This window comes from Onychomys torridus, chromosome X, assembly GCF_903995425.1.
Source record: "Onychomys torridus chromosome X, mOncTor1.1, whole genome shotgun sequence".
NCBI lineage: Eukaryota > Metazoa > Chordata > Mammalia > Rodentia > Cricetidae > Onychomys > Onychomys torridus.
In genome coordinates this window covers 123,108,244-123,120,908 of record NC_050466.1, presented here as the reverse complement: position 1 = coordinate 123,120,908, position 12,665 = coordinate 123,108,244, and the positions used below count along the sequence as shown (strand labels likewise).

The 12,665-nt window shown below is 38.0% G+C and overlaps 1 protein-coding gene across 5 annotated transcripts in view; it reads right to left on the bottom strand.

The window, feature by feature from the left end:
* Nucleotides 1-360: 360 nt before the first annotated feature.
* Mid2 (midline 2) overlaps nt 361-12,665 on the bottom strand; it is a 110,423-nt gene continuing 98,118 nt past the window's right edge. For all 5 annotated transcript variants that reach the window (XM_036174874.1, XM_036174875.1, XM_036174871.1 and 2 more), the window contains exons 8-10: nt 6,735-6,896; nt 5,048-5,255; nt 361-4,686 (exon numbers count right to left, since the gene is read on the bottom strand). In XM_036174874.1, coding sequence (XP_036030767.1) covers nt 4,284-4,686; nt 5,048-5,255; nt 6,735-6,896 — 773 coding nt within the window. In that variant the 3' untranslated portion in view covers nt 361-4,283. The remainder of the gene's footprint in view (nt 4,687-5,047; nt 5,256-6,734; nt 6,897-12,665) is intronic.

Below are 12,665 nucleotides of genomic sequence, written 5' to 3'. Positions count from 1 at the left end.
TCAATTGTGATCATGTTCTGGTCTTAACTAATAGATTCTAGCAGTGGGGGGTTAATTGTTTAATTCTTGCCTTCTGCTACAATATCTGAAGCTAGATGAATTATGTTCCCTTGGACCTTGGACCTTTATCTCATGAGATGTTTTGACTATATCCTTCTCCTAAAACCAAAGTCTTCATGATTGGACCTCAAATTTAAAACCTCCTAGATTTTACTTGCTGAGATCTCTACCCAATTACACAATTATTGGTGTGCACACACACCCCTCCTTGAGCCACTTACCAAATTCTGGCAACACATGACCATCTTCCACTTAGTCTTTTCCCCAATTAAACCCCAATGAGAGACAACCAACAACTCATGAATACATATATATTTATTTAATTCATAATATAGCATTTTGGATGGGTTGGGATCTTTAGAGAGGGGTGAAACTGTGTAATCCACAGATGCTTATATTTCTGTTACTAGGAGAGACACTATTCGTCCAGAGCTCCCAGTACAAACAAGCCTGGGGTAAAGCATTTGATAAAAAATAGTCCAACAATAGACTAATAAATATTCTAGCCAATAACAATAACACAGCATATTTCTGACACTGGTAGACCACACCATAGAAGGCAGTTTTGTCTGACCCAATGGCAATAAATCTGGCCAACTTGTAATGCACAGCCAAAAACAGCCCAAAGGCTCTCAGGCTGGAATTGGCTTCAGGAGCTACAAATAATTGGGAGTGGTTAATGTCTACCTGCCTCACATTCTCCATTCCTTGAAAGAAGGGGTTTCAGCATCTGAGCTTATTTAAAAGTCCATCCATGAACTGATCCATCCAGGTAGTCATATACAAATATGTAAACCATGAAAGCTGAGAGAATTCACCTAGAATGCTTGAGCTGAAAAGCATGTATAAGTGATTTTGTTGCAATATGAACTTCACTGCATCCAAAGACACACAATGGAATTACATAATAAAAACACAGCCAGATGCAGTTACTCTTACAAGTAGCAAGAACATCAATGTGGCGTTAAAATTTCTTTTGTATTCTCAAAAACAAGCTTAGCTTTATTTTGTGCTTTCTTCAACAAGACAATATAAAAAGTGGAAACAAGCATAAATTGCAGACAGAAAATAATTTTCTAGGAGAAAAAGTTCTGAACAGTTAGATTAAGTAAAGCAACAACAACCACGTTTATGGAATCACATTTCTTGAAGATGTTAAATGTAGGTCATGTTCCATTTGTGCAACTGGCTTTAGCTAGAGGTAGCCTCTGGTCCCTGCCATTGCCAGTATTTTATGAAAGTCCTTAAGTTTACTGAAGTAAATATCTGGAACCCATCGTAGCCCTCTGAGTGATCTGCCACCATGTTGTTTCTTGGAAGGCATTTCAATTATGTGCCTCAGAAGTTGGGATTTCAGAGTCAAGCTTCATTGCTTATCACAAACCCTATTGAATTTCCCCGTTTATATTTCAGTAGCCTGTTTCAGTAGGCTTAACTCTGCCTATAATGAAAACTGAAATCTACCTTCAAAGAACAACAAAGTTCATTGAAGTTCATGAAAACATGAAATGTTATTGGGAGAATGGTACCTCATGCTCCAAAGACAATTCTCCATGATAACTGCCAATTTGGAACAATGTTCATTTGTATGTATAAGCCCTGGTACACTTACAAACTAATAGCAATACAGAGGAAAGAAGTAACCAACTTGCCCAAGAATAACAAATACCTCTAATGGACATCACAGTCAAACAGAGCAATTTTGATTATTCATTTGATCATTCATACATTCTTTTAAGAAACATTAGCCAGGCAACTACTTTTTTTTCAGACACTGTACTAGGTATTAAAAATACAACAAGAACAAAAACCACAGTCCTTACCCTCAAGGTATTCCCACTCTAGTCGGGAAGATAATTATTATACATTAAACTTTTGTGTGAATCAGAATAACCTGAGAAGGCTGTCACAAATGTAAGTTTCTTTATGTTCCCAGACAGTCTAATTAACTTAATTAGAGTAGGGGCCAAGAATCCATTGTTTTAAGGAAGAAATCACTAAGGGTGGATCTAAAATGGATCTGCTGAGGATGGCATTCCAAAAATGACATCCTGAAAAATACTACAATACAATGTGATTATTGCTGAGAGGGGGTGCTCAGTATGCCAGAGGAGTGCCACAGAGGGTCACGTAAGCCAGTTTGTGAGGTTGCTAATTAACTGAGGGAGGAAGGGACAAGGAAAGGCATCCCAGGCTGCAGTCAAATATAGAATAGGGAATAAAGCTTTGTTCCTAGAACTAAAACTTAAAAGGGCACAAAAAATAAATGAATCGTATTGGGGGAAAGATGAATGATGGTGGCACACATAGTGAATGCCAGGTGCTGTGCTAGGCAACTGATACACACTACCTTGTTAAACCTTTACACCAGCCTTATACAATAGGAATCATTTTACAGAAGAGGAAACAGGCTTGGAGAAGTGCTTTCCTGAGGTCACTGCTAGTTTATGGCAGAGAAGCTAGAACTATCTCAATCTCAAGGCTGGGAGCTTTCTAATACCACAAGCTTGTTACCAGCACTGCAGAGCTTTACTGAGGTTGCTCACTTCCTTATGAGCCATAAGGTACATATGATATTTAAAGCCAAAGAAACTGACTTCACCACTTGACATGTAAATCTGAGCCTTCTTTGTGTATCAGCACTGATCTTGCTTTTCATGGTAGATAAGCAAATAATCCATAAGTGTTATTAAGTGGGGTTTACAGAGATATGTTGTCTCTTGTACATAAGAGTGAGTCATTTGACAGCAAGGACTGTATTTTAGTAATATGGGCACTCTTGCAGCAGTAGTGTGGCATCTAATAGTTCATTGAACAAATTAATAAATAAGAATCCACCATGCTGGTAGAAGGAGGGGGACACATTTGACATTGCATCAAGGCTACATACAATCCATGTAATGGCTACTACTGTCACATTACAATTACACAGGGGTAATCATTTTACAATTACCAAGAGTGGACTTTGCTCCTGGGAGAAGGCTCTATTTCTCTGGCATTTCCAACCTCTGCAAAATAATTGGTGAAATAACAGACCGTGAAGCTCGATTTCCTTTAACTAGTCTGATGAAAATTAGGATGGAATTCATGTTACTTGTCATGAAGTGGATGCAAAGTGAATGAATAATGTAAACAAAATCACAAAAGAATGAGTATGGATCCTATCGAGGAAAATAGTGTTTCAGGAGTGCTTCGTCTGAAAATACATTTGTATTTATTTATATAGTTGTTGAACCTGTAACACTATTCTTACTGATCAAATAAGGTGAGATCTGAAAAAACTTCGTTATGCAACTCTACTTTTTAGCTTAAGTCTAGTAACTACGTATTTGAGAGTAACAAAACTATATTTCTTTGAAACATTCTATGGCAATTTTTAATAATTCAAATAAATCTCCTCTATTAAATAATGTCAACGAAATTATGCTACACAGCACACTTCTACCAGAATCAATTTTCAAGGTAGCATTAGCATCTCTTATGCAATCTTGTCCACACTCTCCTAATCTAAGCAAGAGCTCCTCTCTCACTTCCTATGTCTTGATTGATTGCATGTGTTTGTATGTGTGACAGGAGGGGAAAAGAAAGGCTAAAGGGAAGAAGAGAAAACGCCAGTCTACTGTGATGTTTCATCTAGGGAATAAGAATGGACAGTATAATTTATTTTCCTTTTCAATATATTTCTCATTTATATGAACAAATTAAGGTTTATTGTATATATGTAATAGATAAAATGATCTATGTCATTTTGCTCATAAAATGAATTCAGTCATTTTATATATTATATATACACATGTGTGATATTCTCATAACACCTTGATTATTAGTTTATTAAAAAGTGACATACAATATGTGATAATTTGACACTGTGCAAATTTTACCTGGTCAAACATGCCACTGCTAGAAAAGCTAATTCCTTCCAGTGTCATTTATACTCCCAAATCATTGGAAATTTTTAGTTCGCCAATGATGACAGAGATATTCTCTAAAATTCTTCCCCAATGGCATAAACCCAGACTATTCAGATAATTTGTTCTGAGTAACTCAATACATGAATTCAAACATAAGCTTTAGTACACAAAAATTAAATCTACACTATCTAGTTATTTTGGGTGTTCCCAATGAACTTAATTTTGTATCTCATATATGAAGCACTAATGGAGGCTTAAGAGGGGAAGAAGGGCTGAACTGGAGAGCCAGTGAATTACACGCTCTCTTGACACTTAATGGCAAGCTTTCATCCCAGACACATAGGGGGATTCCTGAGGCCTGCAGTTACATTCCTGCCGCTCAGGATAATCAATAAAATCTGGGGCAGGCAAGCCAGACAGAATCATTAGGGATTTATTCCAGATTGTGAATGTTGGACAAACTGGAAGAATGAAGGTCACATCAAAAGTATGGAGATGGAGAGAGTTAGCTGGATCATAGAAAGAGAGCATGTTGTTGTCATAATCTAAGAGGACACCTAGACGCTTCAACTGTGGGGGCACATCCACCAGCATTTCCTTGTTGTTATGTCTCACCACGAAGTTACTATTGCATCGAGAGAAGACCCAGGAAGAGGCATTCTTGCCAATCCACTCATTCTTTGGAGCTGATTTGTAGGCAATACCAATTGCATACCTGAGACAGTGGAGAAGACAGAAAAGAATTTACAAATGATATGAATTGTCTTAAACATTATTTTGGACCTATGAGTGACTCACTGTGTGCTTCTTCCTTTACAAGTTTACATTTACATACATAATGATAATATCACCAGAGCTTATAAAGCCAGCAATTAGAATGATATTCCTGTCTCCTAGCTCACTATATTTCCCATGTTTTTTTTATCTTTTAAAAACTGTTCAAGTTTTCTAGGACTTGTTCTTATCACCTAACTCTTAACCTTGACTTATTGGTACTTTAGCTGTGCTGTAGAATTGAATCTCCTAGGAACCTAACAGCAGAGAAGATGAGAGAAGGAAAGGAAAGATCCACTCACCATGTTGAAGACCCCATGACCACCTCCCAGTAGTGGCAGCCACTGTCAATGAATATATTTCCTGCTGCCCCATAACACCCTGTTCCACTAAATCTCTCTGGGGTATGGCTTTTCTTCAGAGAGCTTTCGTCCTTCTCCATCTGCAATCCATCGTTGGATATCTTCAACTTCTTGTGAGTCATTTTGGGGTCTAGCTTAAAGGGTTGGCCTAAAAAAATTAGAAGAAAATGGGGAAAAGTATGATCAAGCATTGAAGAACTGTGCCTTTCCCCTCCAAGACCATCATTAGCAGAGGAGCCTCAATATGCTGTTGATCCATGGGTAAGTGCGGATCAGCTGCAGTTTGGATTATATTAAGGAAGCAGGCAAGATGACACAATCTGCAGTTAAGTAAGAATAGAAGCCATTCCCCCTAAAATAACCTTCATGCAGGCATTATTTTCCCTCTGTGTGAAAAAATATGGGTCTCTCATATGAGTCCTTTCCTGGAAGCCATAATTCTAAGCAAGTGGGAGCTAGTAAAGTGTTTCCATCATATATTGTGAAATTAAAAGGGACCACACAAAATCTCACATCCTCAAAAATGCTTGGTGCTTTGGTTTATTTCAATGAGTGGGTTAGGATTTGGGTAGATTTTAAAGAGTGTTGCAATATTTGAGGTAGGAAAGTCTCTGTATTAATGACACAATTGTTCACAAAAGAAAAAAATTGAGAAGAGCTCAGCAACAGGAGATGTTTACTTTCCTGAAATTGAGGTGTGCATATAATTAGGCAATTTTGTTACAATGGCTGCTCCATCATCAATGATGAAAGATAACATGTGTTTCACTGCAGAAACTCATAACCATATGATAAAAACACTGTCCCAGGCCCAGGAGCTGGGTATAGCAAGAGCTTTAGTATACAATATGCCTCTGTGACAGACACCGTGTGCTAACACAGTATCTATTTCTTTTTTTCTCTCTCTCATTCAGTCTTTCAGCCTTCCTTGCCACTAGGGATCGCTAATAATAAGGAAGCTTCCAACAGATTGGAAGGAATTTCCAGTTAAGCTTCTGTTTCCTTGATTAAATGATTACCAATTTTTCCCTTCTTCCTATTGTGAGGAAGTACAACATTAGCAGTTGCACTGGCCTTCTTATGGCCTTGATGATAAACCAATGCACAAAGAAGGAGCTCCAGCCTTCCATGTGATCTCAGAGCTGCTATACTAGCCATGAACAGGCTGCCCTTGGACTTCTTGCTATGTATGACAGGCAGTTAAAAAAAAACCAGACAAGCAAATAAAGGAAAACCACTCTTCACTTAAGCTACTTGGAAATACTTGTTAAACTCTATCAGTTGTGATCAAGAGCATTCCTAGGAGATATGGCTTCTCTGTGGTAGAGCTTTGTAGATCACCATAGGTAATACTCTTTAACTGAATTTTCTCCCAAGCTTGGGAGACAGGGGTGGAAGGCAGAGAAAAACCCTTCTCTAACCTCTTTCCAAGCCACACACTATTCTATGTATCTTAGTCCACAAACACCCATGGACACCAATAAATCCCATACACAAAGCACAACAGTAAAGCTCCTCTACTGAGTGCCACTGCTCTCACACATTACTATGGAAGTCTCTCAGGCTAACTGTCCTCCCTGGCACAGAGAGGAAAATGGATCTTTCCTCCTAGAGTCTCACAACGTACTGTTTGTTTTTAGTCTGGTGGGTTCACTATTCCGGCTGCCCGCTTGATTTATGGCTTTCACAATAAATATGTAGCGCGTCCCACTCTGGAGTCCATGCACTGTGTAATGGTTCTGTTTAATGTTGGGCACAATCATCCAGCTATCCACTGAATTATACAGGCCTGTGAAGTAGGGAAAAACAAAGGCATCAATCAACAGTTAAAAAAAAGCCAGGATTTTAAAACCAAACAAACAAACAAAAAACACTGAATATCAATTATAACCCACCCACATGAATTCATTTTGTTTTCTTCTGAGCCTTAAAAGATATAATGAGATGAACCAGCACTTAAGCTTTCATGAATTTATTTATTTGCCACACACTTAGAATTGTGCCAGGCTTCTGGCATCTACCAATCACTGACCAAAGCTAATTTATATCATTTTTCTGCCAAAGAACACAAGAATGGCTACTATTCTAAATGGTAGAATCCTCACAGTAATGAACTCTCTGGATCTTTACTGCTGAGGTCTGTTTCTGTGAGAACTCAGTCTGGCATTGCATGGATGGAAAAGTTCCTGTACAGAGCTCAACAACATGAAAGCTCAGAGCAGAAGGGACACAGGACAAACAAGGATGGAAGGAAAGTGACTCACCATGGCCATAGATGGTGCTCAAAGTAGAACCCTGTGATCTTTTTATCCTACACCAGTGAACTGTGCACTGTGTTGGGGAGGTGGGATGGGGGTGAATGACCATATATAGCCCTTTATCCCTGTAAGATAGTGAGAATTCCAGAGTTATAGTATTCTGCTTTTCCACCCTCAGCTGGACTCCAAAAGAAGTCAAGATGGCATGGCAAAGCAGGACACTATCTACTTGCTCAGATAGGACACATGTTAGCTCCTCCTTCCTTGATCCCCATATTCTTCCGGGGTCATGTGCTCCAAAACTATATTATTGTCCAAAAGATTTTTTTCTTCCCAAGCAGGAAAGAGGATCTCAAGAATGTTTTTACTTTTGAAGAACATCTTGAGATTACAAATATTAATTTAAACAGGAGGAAATATATGTAATTAAAAGCAAGTATTTGGCTAGCTTTCAGTAAAATGAATTCTGATACTCCATTCCATTGATTTTTTTTTTTTTTGCTTCTCCTGTTATTTGTTTCTCAACTGGTATACAATTTTAAAACACACTTCTACTTGGAGATGGGGAGGAAAGGGTAAGGAAAATAAGGACCAAATTTAGTCATTTTCATACAGCTCTAATGAAGGGTTTAGTGAAAATAGATATTAGAAATCGTGTTGTGAGTATCTTACACAGGATCTGATCAAGAGATTCATAATTAATTTGAGGTAGGTAGGAAGGGCCTAAATTATAACTAGAAAGTGAGACATAAACTGAGCATGGTGGTACACACCTGTAATCCCAGCACCTCAGATGTAGAGGCAGGAGGATCAGGAGTTCAAGGTCAGCCTTGGCTATAAAGCAACTTCTTAGTTCAGCCAAGGCTATCTCAAAGCATCATACAATAAACAAATAAAAACAAAAATCATAATGGGAAACAAAAAGAAGTACTAGAGAAGTAGCACAAGAATTGGTTGTTAAGTGACTCTTGTGAAAAATGGATAAGGGCCAGAACAAAGCTTTGGCCTAACTGCATTATTGTTGGATAGTATGAACAACAAATCACAGAAGAAATTTTATCAAAAAGAAGAAACTATAGGGTCTCCCAAAAATTATTTTTAAAAAAGCAGCTACAGATATTCTTTACAGTCAAGTACCATGTACCATATAGCCACTAATAAAAAGAGCAAGGAGGATGCTCTCTATGATCTGATTGAGAATGATTTCCAGGAAATATAGTCAATTGAAAAACTCTAATTATAAAAGACCATATATATTATATAGCAATTTCGAGTGAAAGGTAAATAATAAATCATATTACATTTTCGTGGATTTACAAAAACAATAACCATAGTAAGGACAACCTAGAAAAAAAGGTAAAAGGGATGGCCAGAGAAAAGGATAATTCTCTGAGTATAGTTTTTTTTTGCATATTTTCCCTTTTAAGGAATTTTTCATTAAAATTAAATCAATAAATTCTAATTTCAAATTTGAAAAATACACATAAATTCAAGAGGTTAAAATCAAGTCAACAACAAAAAAATAGGGTAGCTGGGACTAAAGGCAAACTGAAACAAATTAAACCCACTGCATCTTAAAGGGATACTGACCATAAAAATACAGTCAAGGGGAGACTGGTTAAGTGATCCTCCAGGCAACTACATCCTCAGCCCCTGAGCAAACCAATTCTAAAAATATTTTAGACACATGACAGGATTGAGCAAAATGCATTGATGTTGTTGAGATATAAGATTCTTACCATGGAGAAAAGAGCTTACATATGGAATGAGAGAAGGCAAGAACTAACTCGTGGAGATGAATTAGAATTGGGTGATCTTGCTGTGGCTGCATGTTGTCTGCCAGTTTTCCCTCACTCAAACTTTCCCTCCAGGGAAGGGCAGGAGGCTCATGAGAACAAAACATCACACCTCTGGGAGAATGGAACTGGGAAGATGCTCTAAGGCCCTTCCCCAGTTTTATAAAGGAGTGAATGAACTACTATGAGACTTTGACCAGCCAAGGTGTGAAGGGAGAGAGCATTGAACTGCCTGCAAACTGTGCTCAGAACTCCAGGCTTGCAATTGCCAAAGCCATGACCCTCGTTGGGGTGGGATTTTGGGCAAAAAAGTTGCTTTTTAAAGCTATCCCTGTTTTTTCAAGTAAACTTTTATCCATAATCTTGTATGTTACTCCAATAAAAACTCATTGGTTCAGCAAGTTGGACTTTGGTTCAGTCATCTTTTGTTTATTGTGAGTTCTCTTTCTGGGGTGGGTTGGTTGTGGGGGGGGGTCCTCTGGAAAAGCCTCTCAGACAACACTGTATGACTTCTAAAATATGTACAGTTAGCCCTCTTTATCTGTGGGTTCTGCAATCAAGGATTCAATCAACTATAGATTTTAAGGTGTTTAAAAAAAGATTTATTTATTTTTATTTTATGGGTGTTTTGCCTATATGTATATATGTGCACCAAGTGTATGCAGTACCCACAGGGACTAGTAGAGAATGTCAAAGCCCCTGGAACTGGAGTTACAGACAGGTATGAGCTGCCATGTGGGTGCTGGAAAACTATTCTAGGTCCTCACTAAAAACAGATAGTCTTCTTAATCACTTAGCTGTCTCTCCAGCCCCCAAAAATTAGAGATTTAAAGATTTGAGACAGGACATAACCATGTAGCCCAAGCTAGCCTGATATTCCCTATATAGACTAGGCTGTCCTCAAATTCGTGATCCTTCAACCTCAGCCATAGCCTCCCTGCATGTGCCAAGATGTCTAAGGCTAAAAATAATTTTCTAAATTATATCTGTATTGAACATGTGCAGTCTTTTTTCATGTTATTCCCTAAAAATAGAATAACTATTTACAGAATTTATACTTTACAAGGCAGTATAAAAAAAAATCTAGAAATAATTTAAAGTATACAGGAAGATGGATACAGATTGTATGTAAATACTACACCATTCCATGTAGAGATTTGAGCCTTCACAGATTCTGGGATCCTCAGGAGGTCATGTAAACCCACGTGGATACACCCAGGCAATTATACATGCTTCCATATTTGCATATAGATGTGCGCATATGTAGATTATATACACATGTATATGTGGCAGTTTTAATGAGAATGCTTCCAATAGGCTCACATGCTTGAATACTTGGTCCCCAATTGGTAGCACTATGTGGATAAGTTTAGGAGGTATGGCTGGAAGAAGTATGTCACTGGGACTTTTAAAAGCCATGTGCCATTCATAATTCAATCTTTCTGCTTCCTGTTTCAGTTCAAGATATGAGTTATCAGCCTGATGTTCCTGCTGCCATACCTTAGCTATGCTGTCATACACTCTAAGCCACTGGAATCAGAAGCCCAAATAAATTCTTCTTCTGTAGGTTGTCTTTGTCATGGTGCTTTATCACAGCAACAGAAGAATAATAATTAAGTGTATTTCGTGCACGCGCGCGTGTATGTTTGTGTGTGTGTGTGTGTGTGTGTGTGTGTGTGTGTGTGTGTGTGTGTATGTATGTGACTAAGGTTTTAGTTTCTAATATAATTGTCCTATTAAAAGTAACCAGGGCTCCTGGGAAAATAGCTGACTTGAAGTTTTAGGCAGGATAAAGTTAAAATGAGTCTGCAATATTTTTTGTTAGGCCAGAAAGCAAAACAAAATGCTTATAAAAAGAATAGGAAAATACCACACAAACCCTGGAGGTGCTTTTAAAGGGTCTTGCTGACTAAATCTGGGACATTGACACAAGAAAAATGAAGGTACTAAAGAATTATAAATCATTGATGAAAATTCATCCACAAGTCTCTACTAATGAATAAATAAAAAGATGAAATGTGGAGAGGCTCTTGCTACACAGACGAATAATTGAGTGACAATTTATAAGTGTGGGAGAATGCTCAGCTGGAGAACTGTCATTTCACAATCATCATATAAAGTCTGTATAGAACAAAAATCATCAATTGATGCACTTGGGGTAAGAGTGGTGTGAGATGGGATTGATGAAGAAGCAGGATTTTTTTATGGTTTTAAAGCATCACTACACAGATTGCTTATTGGTAGTGGGGGCAGGGAAGAGGGGGAAACTAGAAATACATAATTTTAAAATGTCAGGTAATGTATTGGTCAGATAATCAGAACTAGCACCAAAAATGTAATATAAATGGACCTTGCATGCATCCAGAGATATCCTAAGAAGCACACTGTTATTATTGTAGTCTATCATCTATGCACTATTCCAGCAATGAATGCATGACCTGAATATAACTGTGAGGAAGCATCAGATAAATGCAAATTAAGAAACAATGTAAGAGGAAACAGGGTTGTGCTATGTAGCCTAGACTGGTCTTGAGCTGCAATCCTCCCGCTTAGAATTATTGATGTGTATGTACCATCACACCCAGAAAATGGACATTGTTTTAAAAGGCAAAGACTATCAAAGACAAAGAAGGACTGAGGAAGTCTACCAGGCTAAAGAAAGCCAAATATACTATAATTAAATGTAATGCTAAGTCCTAGGTTATCAAGATCAATGCTGGACTCTTTATATATTAAAATGAATATTATTGAATTAATTGTCAAACCTGGAATACAAATGGAGAGTTATATGAAAGTATTATGTGGTTGTTAATTTTTTTTTGAGACAGAATCTCATTATGTAGCCCCGGCTGACCTTGAACGCACAGAGATCCACATGCTTCTGATATTAAATTTCTTAAAGTTGACAGATATATAAAGGATTAGGAAACTTTGGAGAAGAGGAGGCAGAAATAATGTAAGAGCTAGAAGATGGGGAGCAGAGCTGTGACTCACCATCTTCTGGGCAAGACTCAGCCAGTGTAATCAGAACTCAGCAGGTGTGGATGCCTGCACTGAGTCACAGCTCATGACTTTCTGTAGCACTAGTTCCAGGGGATTTTTTGCCTTCTTCTGGCCTCATAGAACACCAGGGATGGTGCAATGCATATATTCAGGCTAACACTCAAATACATTAAATAAACAAATCCAGAAACCAAACCAAAGAAAGGATTGGCTTATCACCAGTCAGGTGTGGATAGAGGAAGGGTACAGGAATCTTACCCTTCACTGATAAACTATTTGATACTGACAGATTCAGGGAGAGAGATAATCACTGCCTTAAGTTATATACCCTCTAATGCCCCCACAGGGCTTAGATGGCCAGTTCCAAACTAATGGTCATACAGATGACTCTGGTTAAACTAAATGGATCACAAAACAAAATCAAAAGTTATCATTCTGAGAAAGGCCCTCATTAGGATGAGGCGGGTTGATAGAAATGTGAGATTAAGAGAGGGCGTCAGG